This window comes from Vulpes lagopus, chromosome 23 (genome assembly GCF_018345385.1).
Source record: "Vulpes lagopus strain Blue_001 chromosome 23, ASM1834538v1, whole genome shotgun sequence".
Classification (NCBI taxonomy): Eukaryota; Metazoa; Chordata; class Mammalia; order Carnivora; family Canidae; genus Vulpes; species Vulpes lagopus.
In genome coordinates, this window is record NC_054846.1 from 41,503,722 (window position 1) to 41,516,332 (window position 12,611).

Sequence of the window (12,611 nt, forward strand, 5' to 3'; positions counted from 1 at the left end):
GCAAATGTATATAATCCTGTGGGATCACAATCATAAATCCTGCTGGCCTTCAGATCAGGTGGTCTAGACATGTCCCCTGGGAAAAAGTTGTAAAAATCAGGGCTTCAGATGAGTGTAAAACCTCCTTTCTGGGAGGTATCATCAAGTTTAGTGAGGCCAAGAGAAAGCACAAAGATGGTGTCCCCCAGCATACATTCCCTGAGAATACTTTTTTTTTCATTCTCTGAGAATACTTAAATAGCCTCTAAATGTGTGGCAAAATTGAGGTCTGCTCTCCAGGCTGAAGCTTCAAGACAAGTAAATAGGCCTTTTTCACTGGGGATGTGTCTTACTCTGCCATTTGTGAAGTGCCCTAGAGATGATGACCTTTTAAAACTGTCTCTCTAATCATTACTATCCCATGTAACCCAGAAACATAAACCCCTCTGGCCACCAGAACCAGAACATCAAGGAATATTCCCTGTGTAGACTATGTACCTATGGCTTTAGCAAGGCAGTATGAAAGTGCAGGGCTGAGGCATACCTACTGGTTTTACCAGGCCAGTGGGAGAATGTAGGGACAACACAGGCCCACCAGTGCAAAGAAGGCAGAGGAAAAGCACAAAAATGGCCCCTGCTAAGATCTCTGTCCCTGGACAGTGTCCCAAGAGGCCATTGCCTTTCCAGCAGAAACTTTATAAGATAAGCAAACGAATCTCCTTCACATATAGTCTAGATACCTTTCAAACTACTGCTTTCGGCTAAGCCTCAAGGAGAATGAGTCTGTGTGAGAGCCCTTAGAGTAGCATCTCAATATTTTGCAGCCCATTTTGCCCTCTGGACATAGGCCCTATTGGTTTTCAAAGCCACGTTATGGGGGTTCATCATTCTGGTGCAGGTCTTCGGGGTTGGGGCGCCTGGTGTGGGATATGAACACTTTGCTTCTCAGAGAGAAGCTCCAGGTTTGTGATACTCCTCCCTATTGTAGGTTACTGTGCCAGGATTGGGGTTTTTGGCAAGACTGCACCTTAGCCTCTCATATTCATCTCAATATGACCCTTTTATTGTTTGCTGGAAAGGAGCTATTCATCTAGTCTTCAGATCTTTTTCAGAGGCAATTGTTCCATATGTAGCTATGGATTCAGTGTGTCTGTGGGAGGAGCAGAGTTCAGGATCTTCCTATGCTGCCACCCTGGACTGCCACCTTACTTGTATCTTGCTACTTTTTTTAATGTTTCTATTAGACAATTTAAAACTATACATATAGTTCTCATTTATGGTTTCTGTTATATTTCTATTGACAGTGCCGGTCTATAACATAACTCAGAGTACATTAAAAAAAAAAAAAAACAGTTGAAAGCTGTAAGAAAGGAAATGGCAAATTTCCTTTGATGTTCTATATCAACTATTTGATTTTTTCTAAGTTCACACTGAATTCTTTTAGGTCTTAAATGTGTGAGCCAATGTTTATTTTCATGCTTGGAATAGATTATACCTTCAGTTCCATTATAGTTATGAGATTCTTTAAAGGATATAAATCTTTTTGCACTCCCAGTGCTCATGAAAAGAAAGCCAGCAATCTAATAGTTTCAGAGGATTACTCACTAGAACAAATATTTGGTGTTCAAATGAATTTCACAGTTTGTCCATACTAATAAATGTTCTTTTTGAATGCTAGGCAAAACAAAACAAGGATTTCTGTTTTGTAAAGAAATTCCTATTATGAAATTTATTACCAGAATATTTTGCATATCACTCTGAGCTTAATTTTCTGAAAACAGGTAGACTTGAAGTTGATGTCCACTAATATCATGAGAAATATAAAATACTTGTTTTCTTATGCTCTCTATGATTTCAACTCTAATGACTTTACATGCCATGCAGACCCCATCATTTCACATTGGTAGAGAACTTATAGATGGTTTGGTTCTGGGAACCCGTTAAGAGCCAATTGGAATTTATATTGCAGTAATGGAATTGATAATACTTGGAGACTGAGACTAAAAATTTCATTTAAGATAGTTCATTTTAAAATTTGACTTGGTTAATCAACCAGACCTTTAACACACAATACCATCTTTCCTTTTGGTTTTAGAGGGTTTAGGCTTGAGCTCACCCCTTCCAGGCTTTTTTAAGCCATTCCAGTCACTATCTTTCTCATATCTGCAGTTTTTTTTTTTTTAATGTAAGCACCATAAAGTCAAGAATTTGTTGTTGAAGGAATATTTTTTTAATGTTGAATGTTGGATTTGTTGAATGAATGAAATTATTACTGTTCAAGGAATCTTTCAACTCAGCCTGAAGGCATGCACTACACCTCATCTTTTAAAAAAATAATAACAATTCCCTTTTATCTTATTTCTTCTAATCTTAAATATAAGTAATTAAAATACTATAATATAAAGAGTTTAACTCTATTTTGTATTTGACTATTGAAAACTTTTAGAGCCCTAACTCTCTTCCCAGCCTACCCTACATCTGGGTCTCCAAGATAAGAAAGCCTTAGATCTTTTTTCCTCTAAGGGCAGAAAATTTTCAAACCTCAGAGCTTCTAGGTCCTCTAGGAAGCCCTTGCTCCAGCTCAATCCTCTAATCACAATATAAACCAAAAGTCAACCCCTCCTCCTTTCTATTTTTTCCCCTCCTCATTGGACCCTTATATGAGCCTATCCCCTTCTGGGAATCCTCAATTTGTTGTGAATCCTGACTGTTGTTGTGTCATCTGCTTTGGCATGCAAGGAAATTCCTGGTGGGCAATCATGTCTACTTCTAAGCAGACAACAAAACAAGTATGTAGTAAACATCTGAAGCTAATTTAATGTTGTGTGTCAATTATACTTAAAAAATTGTTTAAAACAAGTATACTGTATAAAGGCTATGACAAAGACATGAATGTGAACTTCAATGGATCACAGAAGAGAATAAATAGTTATTTTTAGAAGTATCTGGGGAAGCTATCCCCCAAAATGTGGTGAGTAAGAAAATACATCAATAAATACTTCAGAAAGAAACAACCTACAGGGATGAGTCTCGAAGAGGTATGTACTACTAAGGAGAGAAAGAGTAAGATGTTTAATGTATTTATAATATAAGCCTGAAATTTAAGATGAGTGCAGGGAAAGGAAATGAGATGATGGCTCAATAGATTTGTAAGGATTGTCCTGGAGGTCAGCCTCATCCCTGAAGCACAAGGGAGCCAACAATGATGGTAGGATCCTGAAAAGAGGCAAAGAAAAAAGAAATGGAAAGGAAAAGAAGGATTTTCACAATAATTCAAAGTTGGAATCATCAGGATTCAGTAAACAAGTACATACGGACGTGAAAAAAAGAGTCAAGGATGACACAAAATTTTCTAGTATGGGAGACTGCTAACTGGTGTTCAAGGGAGCTTCCACAGAGATAATATATCTGAGCAGCACCTTAAAGAACTGTCAAAGAATAATGGGAGAGAATGTATTCTGGTTAAAAGAACATGACTAAGGAATAGAATCAGGAAAACACAAAATATATGGATAATGGTAGGCAATACAATTCTGCTGAAATATGGAATCTAGAGAAAACAAATCAGACAGGTTGTTAGGCTCCAACTCTGAGGATCACACGAGGTAGTGTACATATTAGATGGACTCTATATATTTAAATATATGTAATATATTAAATATATATAATATATTAAATATATAAATAATATATTAAATAGAATATTAAATATATAATATATATTATAATATATAATTAATATATAAATATCTAAATATATATCTATATTTTATACAAGCCTATTATCTTGTTTCTCTCCTTGACCTTAATTGTTACGAAATTCATTCTCAAATTTAAAGCCCAGATGTATTAATGTGTTCATATCAGGTATCTGGTAATTTTATTGCTCTCGTTCCTTTTAGATTGCACAGATTCTATAAATTATTAAATTTTTTGTTCATAGGAAACATCTTTCATTGTATTCCCCCCAAATCTAATGATTGTTTTTAATAACCCTTCTCCCCCACAGACTTGCTGCCACCATTTTTTACATGATTTGAGATGAGCACAGTTAACTGGAACTGTACTAGGAATCTAATCCAATTTAGAATAATCACAGTCCTTCCCCTGGGAATTTAAGGAAAATCTGTCTCTCTGTGGCTGGTAATGCACCATTTGTACTCAGAGGTTGTATACAGCCTTCCTTCATTCACCACATGGATTCCTTAGTAAAGAAAACTGGTTATTAGAAAAAAAAATAAGGTAAATGAGCAGAAGTAGAAAAAAAAGAAAACAATCCTTGGATTCTCCACAACCTTAATATATGATTGTAGGTCTTCCTAACACCCAGTTGCTCCCCTTAGCTTGGTATCTATGAGGCACTCTTGTATTAATACATTTTTTCTTTACTGCTTAAACTATCTCAGGTTGTTTTCTCTTGTTTAAAACTCAAATTATTATCTCCTACCACTAAGAAAGCATGGAAAAGTTGTTTGCCCCATAAAATACAAAGCAATAGTGCTATCTCTGGAAGTTTACTCTGCAAATCATACAATGTAGAATGTAGGGTGAATATATTTTCTCATGTGATGCCAGATTACATTATTAATAACAAGAGGCAACAAAACATACATGTTTACTACAAATAAGAGACACAGTTGTAAAGTGGCTTCTCATACATCTTACCCTCTTACTCTCTTGGCTGGAAGTCTCCACTCAACTAAATCTCTAGGATAAAGTTGGAAGAGAGCCTGTGACACATTACCCAGCTTAACAGCTCAAATCTTTGTTCTGACCAGTGCTGTCACAGAAGCATTACTCCTCAGCACCATCATCCCTTTGTTTGCTTCCTTGTACTATGTGTGCACATATCTATGTTGAAAACCAAACTCTTTTAAAATATTGGCTTTGATTCTTATTTAAACACTTTTCCATGATAACCTTGTACTTTTAAAGCAGTAAACAGAAAAATTACTTTGGAGGAAAATCTTACATTAAAAGTAGAATAGTTTCTAAAACCATTATGCAAAAAAAGCATAAAAAACAAAGAGTGAAATAACCCCCCCCCCCCCTAAACATCAAGGTTGTGTAACAGCAGCACTGTTCTTTACCTGAAACTTTTCAAAGCCTCCTTGTGGAAGTTTCCAAGACAAATATATTGTGTTTTCTTCCTGCCCCAAAATCATCAAATCTGATGGTGGGTCTGGATCTAGGGCAATGAAATAAGACACTAGAATGACAGCTTTAAAAAAATCTATAATGTATCAAACTCAGCACCCAAAAACTAAAAAATCGAGTCAAGAAATGGGTAGGAGGCATGAACAGATATTTCTCAAAAAAAGACATACAAATGGCCAACAGACACATGAAAAAATGTTCAACATCATTCGGTATTAGGGAAGTACAAATCAAAACCACAAAGAGCTATCACCTCACACTGGTTAGAATGGCAAAAATTAACAACTCAGGAAACAACAGATGTTGGCAAGGATGTGGAGAAAGGGGAATCCTCTTACACTATTGGTGGGAATGTAAACTGGTGCAACCACTCCAGAAAATAGCATGGAATTTCCTCAAAAAGTTACAAATAGAACTACCTTATGACCCAGGAACTGCACTACTAGGTATTTATCCAAAAGATACAAATATATAGTTCAAAAGGGCACATGCACCCCAAAGTTTATAGCAGCAATGTTGACAATAGCCAAAATGTGGAAAGAGCCCAGATGTTCATTGATAAATGAATGGATAATGAAAATGTGGTATATAAACACACACACACACACACACACACACACACAGAAGAATATTAGCCATCAAAAAGAATGGAATCTTGCCATTTGCAATGATGTGGATGTAACTAGAGGGTATTATGCTAAGTGAAATAAATCAGTCAGAGAAAGATAAGTACCATATGATTTCTCTCATAGATGGCATTTAAGAAACAAAGCAGATGAACATAGGGGAAGGGAAGGAAAAATAAGATGAAAAAGAGAGGGAGCCAAACCAAAAGGGACAATGAACTCTAGGAAACAAACTGAGGGTTACTGGAGGGGAGGTGTGGGGAAGGGGTAATTGGGTGATGGTCACTAAGGAGGGCCCTGATGTAAGGAACACTGCATATTATTTGCAAATGATGAATCATTTAATTCTATCCCTGCAACTAATAATACAGTATATGTTAATTAAATTGAATTTAAATAATTAAAAAAAAAAAAAAACCTTGACTGTCACACTATGGAAGAGTCCTAGGATATGGGGTTTTTCCAGTCCGTTTTAGCCTTATGTGATCTTGCATAAATTATCTACCCTGAATCTCAGTCTCCTCATCTCTGCAATGGAAAGGACAAAATAATTTTCTAGAAAGCCTCTTCCCACAATAAAATTATGCAAACTATGGATTTTAACTTTTTCTCATAGCAGAATTCAGTATAAAGTCATTACAACTGGGATTTTTAACTTACAATTTTATGCACTACATAAAGTAAGAGATCACTCTATCCTTCTTGCCTTAAGTTCACAAATTCCTTTTCCCTTTAAATATTGTATCTGAGAAGGTTCTTGAATTTTATTCTTCAAATTGATAACATAACTCTATTTCTAATGCATATTAAAAATTTTCATATTGCATTGCTTTAAATGAGAGAAACATAATATTAATATTTTATTGGAATAATTTGATCTGTAAAATTCAAATTTTGCATGAGATTTTTTTTGTCCCTACTTACATATTGATTTAAGTTTATTAGGATGCAGCTCAGTGGTAGATTTAAACCTGAGTCACTGATTCACTATCCTTTTTATTTTTCTGTGATGCATATTCCCTTCTAACTGGAATCAACTTATTATGCTTCTAAATTACCATAATATATTTTAGCTCTATTTTATACATTTATTAATATTCCATCTACCTCCAAATGGAGTTGAGGTGGCTTGCAGAAAAAGGAGGTACAGGAAGGTCGAAAATTATTATTATCCAGTAGAAGGTAAAAGTCAAATAGTAAAATGGAAAAGATGGGGGAAAATAATTGCCAGCCTTGTCTTGGAAAACACAGCCAAAGCAAGGTCATAAAATATGAAAGTATTATGAAACCCAGAGTAGAAATGAAGATCTTGAGGTCCAAATAGAATCAGGATTCATACAAAGTCACAGAGCCAAGAATGGGTAGTGTCCTTCCTATGATGTAGCAGCCTTTCTAGTGAAGCACAGTGGTTACAAGGGTAAAATCTGATGTCAGGGAAACCCAAGTTCAAATCTTTGTTATCTTGTATAAGCTACTAAAATTCTCTAAGCCTCAGTTTCCTCATTTATAAGAAAGGTAAACATATGCATCTCATTAGGATCCATAGAATAAAAGTCCCAATTCAGAATTGTGATATGAAGTATAGAAAATACTTTGCAAAATTCTGACAAACAACAGGCACTCTATTTGACGATGACAACAATAACAATGATGGTGAGGGTGACCTGATAATGATACAGCCCCAATGAAAGCAGCAAAGAAATTTTCACTTATAAATTTTTAAATCCAATTTTAAAAATGAAGCTGTTTCTCATCTATTTCTGACATTTCCTCGAATGGTCTTTAGGAGAGGGAGCAGAGTGTCATATCAGTTTTAGTGTTAGACACTGGGTTAAAAATCTCACCCTTGGTGATGAGTTATGAATACCTCTAAGCCTTAACCTACATCTGAGGTAGCCTTGGTAGATTCAATACGGTGATGTAAGCACATAATACCATGCTGGTGATTCGTAACTGGTCAGACATTTCAGCATGTTTTCCAGGAATCGATTTGACTGTCACCCATTTTCCAGTGCTTTCTCTTCCTCCACACTGCGAATTCTGACATTGAGCCTCCTCTCACACTGATAGGACACTGGTCTTTGAGCACAGGTGCATGTGGCTGGGCCCAAGTGAAAGGGCTTCTTGGAAACACTGCACATGTTCAGGGCAGGCATACGTGTAAGGGATGGTAATAAGGTCAGAAGAGGCAAATTGAACCCAAATAATGCAATTAAAAAAAAAGGGCAGTGCTATATATTTTGTCATATTCCAAGTGTTGTTTTGTGTTTCATAAAATGTTAAATACAGTCAAAATAATAGAAAAAATATTGAGTGTCTTATGACAATAATATCTTGAGGTTTAGAGTACTTGGCAGTTGCACAAAGAGCTCTGTGTTTGGAATTTAGTTACAAGATTTTGTACATAGGCAGGAATAATTATTCTCATTTTCTAAGTGAAAACTTAATAGTTCTGCCCAAGGTCACATAACTAATAAGTGATAGAGGCAGGAATATAATTCAGGCATTCTCCAAATAAATGCAGTGCTCCTTCTTTTCAAGCATGCCATAAACCACTAACATTTTCATTCATTTTTAGTTAGATATTGGCTTTAAACACAACCATTTCCAATCTTTTTTACACATGAAAAGTCAATTAAATATAAAATAAACTTACAAGTGCTAACCATGAGGACAGTAGGATGGCTTCTCTTCAGTCCCTTGGTAGTTATAATGCCAATTAAAAAGTCAGTCCCTGAAGCAAGGCTATTAAATGTGAAGGTCCTACACGTTAAAAAAAAAGTCACATATTAAAATGTTCAGCTCAGAAACATTTGGAAAACTCCCATCTTCTCACCCTGTCTACAGAAAGAATTTTATATATAAGTCTTGTGGTATTTTTACTGTCAATCTGCTATGCTCCAGCACAAATAGTTAATGAGAAATCATAGCTTCTTACGCAGAGAAGTTAATTTAAGTAAAAAATGAGATATCTTGAATTAATTCATTATTATATGCAGAAAGGATCTGTTACTCTACATCTGACTCAGTTATTCTAATCACAATGCAGCCCAAAATGTTTTTACAATGTTTTCTAATTTCTGTTTATATTAAGTCACTAATATAGCTTTTCAAAAATGTACATATAAAATGTTAATCTCGTGTTCCATGTAACTTGACTCCATTTCTTTTTCAATATTTTCATACCTTTGTGTGGAAGACAGGAGGACTTCCTCTTTCATTAAGCTTTTGCTGGATATTGAAATGATGTACCCATCCAGAAGACTTCTAGCTGATGGCCAGCTAACAGTTATTGCACTGGAGTTTCTACTATGGTTCATAAATTCAGCTGCACTTGGGGCTATATCATTAAAACAAACACATAAAATAACATTTTCTACTGCACAAAGCACCTGCTCTACCACAGCCTTGAAACGCTCTCAAAATCTGTTTTACTTTCTGCAAACTCTGAGGGTAACCAAGACATTCCTTTCATTCTTCCAGGTACATATGAAAAGCTAAAAGTCAAAAAAAGAGAGAAAAAAAAAAAACCCTAGCAAGAATCATTTTAAACTTTAAAATGGAGCCAATAGGTGTTATTGTAGTACTGTAACCAATATTTCGTTGCCTCAGAAATGTAGGGAGAGATTATATCTTGGTCTTGCGCAACCACTGAAGAGGAGCGGAATATGCCACCCCAAAATACTCCTCTTCGGCATAAGGATTATTTTGAGCTGGTTATTTTTAAAAATGCAGACACAGGAGAAACTCTGAAAACTGAGTAAAATTACCTTTTGTAAGAGACATTTTACAATTACAAGGGAAATCTCTACTCATAAGAGTGTCTCTCTCTACTGGGCAGAGAAGTCTAACTAAATCTCTAGAATATTTCTCAGCCATTAGAAACGACAAATACCCACCATTTGCTTCAACATGTGGACCTGGAGGGTATTATGCTGAGTGAAATAAGTCAATCGGAGAAGGACAAAAATTATATGGTCTCATTCATTTGGGGAATATAAAAAATAGTGAAAGGGAATAAAGGGAAAAGGAGAAAAAATAAGTGGGACATATCAGAAAGGGAGACAGAACATGAAAGACTCCTAACTCTAAGAAATGAACTAGGGGTGGTGGAAGGGGAGGTGGGCAGGGGGTGGGGGTGACTGGGTGGCGGGCACTGAGGTGGGCACTTGAAGGGATGAGCACTGGGTGTTATTCTGTATGTTGACAAATTGAACACCAATAAAAAATAAATTTATTATTAATAAAAAAAGCTCTTATCAATGGAGAAGATAGATCTAAATCTGCATAACAATCTTACATTTGTTTACTGTGCATTTCCTGGTAGCCTCCCATAACTGGCTCCCTTATCCCCCCTCAACATTTTCTGGAGATAGTATTTAAAGTGGTGGTTTAGGCCATTTCAGAGAGTTTCTCATATTCCCTGGGTCTCTCCCATGTATGCACGGATTATACATGTTTTTAAATTTTTGTTTTTATTTCTCTCCTGTCAATCAGTCTTAGGCAGATTGAGGTGTCTCAGTCAAGGACCTAGAAAGGTAGAGAGAAAACTAATTTTCCTCCAAAACCACCAATCTCAAAAATATTTGATGATTCTTGTAGGACTCATCCCAATTAAATACCAAACAATGACAAGGTTCTATTTCAGCAGGAAAAACCATTGTAATCTAAATATGCAATGTCAGGGATCCCTGGGTGGCTCAGAGGTTTGGTGCCTGCCTTTGGCCCAGGGCATGATCCTGGAGTCCCAGGATCAAGTCCCGCATCGGGCTCCTGGCGTTGAGCCTACTTCTCCCTCTGCCTGTGTCTCTGCCTCTCTCTCTCTCTTTCATGAATAAATAAATAAATAAAATCTTTTTAAAAAATATGCATTGCTTCCCTTGTTTCCCAAGGAAAAAAAGGTAAATGAAATTGTGTATAATATATATTTTGTATCTAAAATTCTTCCATGTATAAGAAAGGAACAAAACTGCCAAGATATTCTCTCCCAGTTCCAGTCTGTGTTAATAGTAAAAGAATATCAGACATGACCAGTTTCTAAACACATAAATCAATGTTTCCATAGCATCAGCGTCGAGAATCACTAAAATATCTACATTAGTAGAGTAGTTGAAAACTTTACATCACCTAGATATGAAAATGTACACATTTTGCCCACATTCTTCCCAATCATCCCATATTTCGTGTGACTAGCATGGAATAACCACCATCTGCCATGGGGAGTAAGTTGCTAACACTGAGGAAATGTCACTTCATTGTCTGCTTAACTGAACGATGAAGAAATTAAATCACAAATGGAAAATCTGGCCAGTCCCCAGGCAATTAGCCACTCTACTGCCTGGCAAGGCATGTACAAAAGAGGTTATTCTAACCCAGATAAGGGGAAACAGAAAAAAGAGACAAGAGAAGACACTGCCTGCCCCTAAAGAAAATCTGGGAAGAATAAACTATTTACCAAATCTTCCCTAAAGAAAAAAAAAAATCTTCCCTAAAGAATGAAATAAATACTTGAACGCTGAATAATACCCTAAAGTGCTTATTACACAGGCTGTACCTGTCTGTATTTCTTTTATATGAGGAGTGCTGTCTTTAAAACCTTCTTTTTCAGTGCGAATTGAGAAAGTGTACACTGTGCCAGGATCCAGGTTAGAGAATGTTGCTGCTTCTCGAACTACCTTCTGGACCTATCAATCCAAAAGAAGTAAATTAGCAAGCGTCCATTTTAAAAATGTTCCACGATTCAACACAACCAAATAAGCATGGGGGTTATTTAGTTTCACTACTATCTAATGTAAGAATGCAGTAATATTGGATTCAGCATGAAAGATTCAAGTTTAATGCTTCCAAGAGCCGCTTGTAACATACCATGAAAGCAGCAGTACAGTTCATGCATGTGATTTCATAATGCTGAAAATTCCCATCAGCTCGATTCCAGAGAATTTCTATGGAAGAGTCTGTTACTTTACCCTCATGGATATTTGATGGTGCTTCCAGACCTACCCCAAACACACAACACATTTAAATTCTCCTTATATGTTTTCTTTTAATTTATATCCCTTTAAAGGGGAAAAAAAACCCACAATGCAAGAAAAGAACCATAAAGTTCATTAATCAGCCCTCTCTGTATCCGAATTTAAAATAGTTGTTCACACATACATGACAGTTTATCAAATATAATAATCAGTTGCAATACTCAGAGTCATTGCAAACACCATAACAAGGAGCTAACTTGGTTTTGCAGCAAAAGCTACACAGCAACAAACTCACAGTAGCAAATGCATAATATTCAAAAGAAGAAAAAGAGATTAAAGCTTTCTGAAACTATTACCATAAGTTAAAAAGACAACAGAGAGAAACATGAAATACAGACAAGGGAGTAAAAGAATCTTCTTTGTATCAAATATTGGCTAAAGCCAAAATCAAATTTTATCTGATGAATTTTAATGGATATGTTTTCTATTTTAAAGATCCCATTCAGCATAAAGAAAAAGAAATTTTCAGAAAAAAGTTACAGCTTTAGACCATCATCTTATATATCGATATATTTTGCCACTTGTGTCACAATATTGACATATTTAGAAGATCAAATACTAATTATTTTTAAAGACAAGAACTGCCAAATATAATGCTGCCCTTATGATTTATAATATAGGGAAGAGACAGAGAATACATATATAAAAAGTATATAAAAATTGCAAGCAAAAATAAAGTGTAAACGTACTAAACTGATTATAAATATGCTAAAATACTATTACAATAATGTGATCAGTGATATCAGTTTGGGAGTATTTTATGAAAACTTGAGCTTAAACAGGAATGTTAAGATTACAATTTGGGAGGAAGAAGACA

General features: G+C 35.6%; 1 protein-coding gene across 3 annotated transcripts in view; it reads right to left on the reverse strand.

Annotated features, from left to right (window-relative positions):
* The window catches only part of LOC121481152 (fibronectin-like), a 43,633-nt gene that overhangs the window by 7,739 nt on the left and 23,283 nt on the right, over window positions 1-12,611 (reverse strand). For 2 of the 3 annotated variants that reach the window (XR_005985197.1, XM_041738241.1), the window contains exons 12-16: window positions 11,628-11,758; window positions 11,317-11,446; window positions 8,949-9,102; window positions 8,419-8,525; window positions 5,070-5,167 (exon numbers count right to left, since the gene is read on the reverse strand). Coding sequence is in view for 2 of the 3 variants with exons in the window: in XM_041738241.1 (XP_041594175.1) it covers window positions 5,070-5,167; window positions 8,419-8,525; window positions 8,949-9,102; window positions 11,317-11,446; window positions 11,628-11,758 (620 nt within the window). In the remaining variant the exon portion in view is untranslated. The remainder of the gene's footprint in view (window positions 1-5,069; window positions 5,168-8,418; window positions 8,526-8,948; window positions 9,103-11,316; window positions 11,447-11,627; window positions 11,759-12,611) is intronic. The other variant, XM_041738242.1, reaches the window with a different exon arrangement.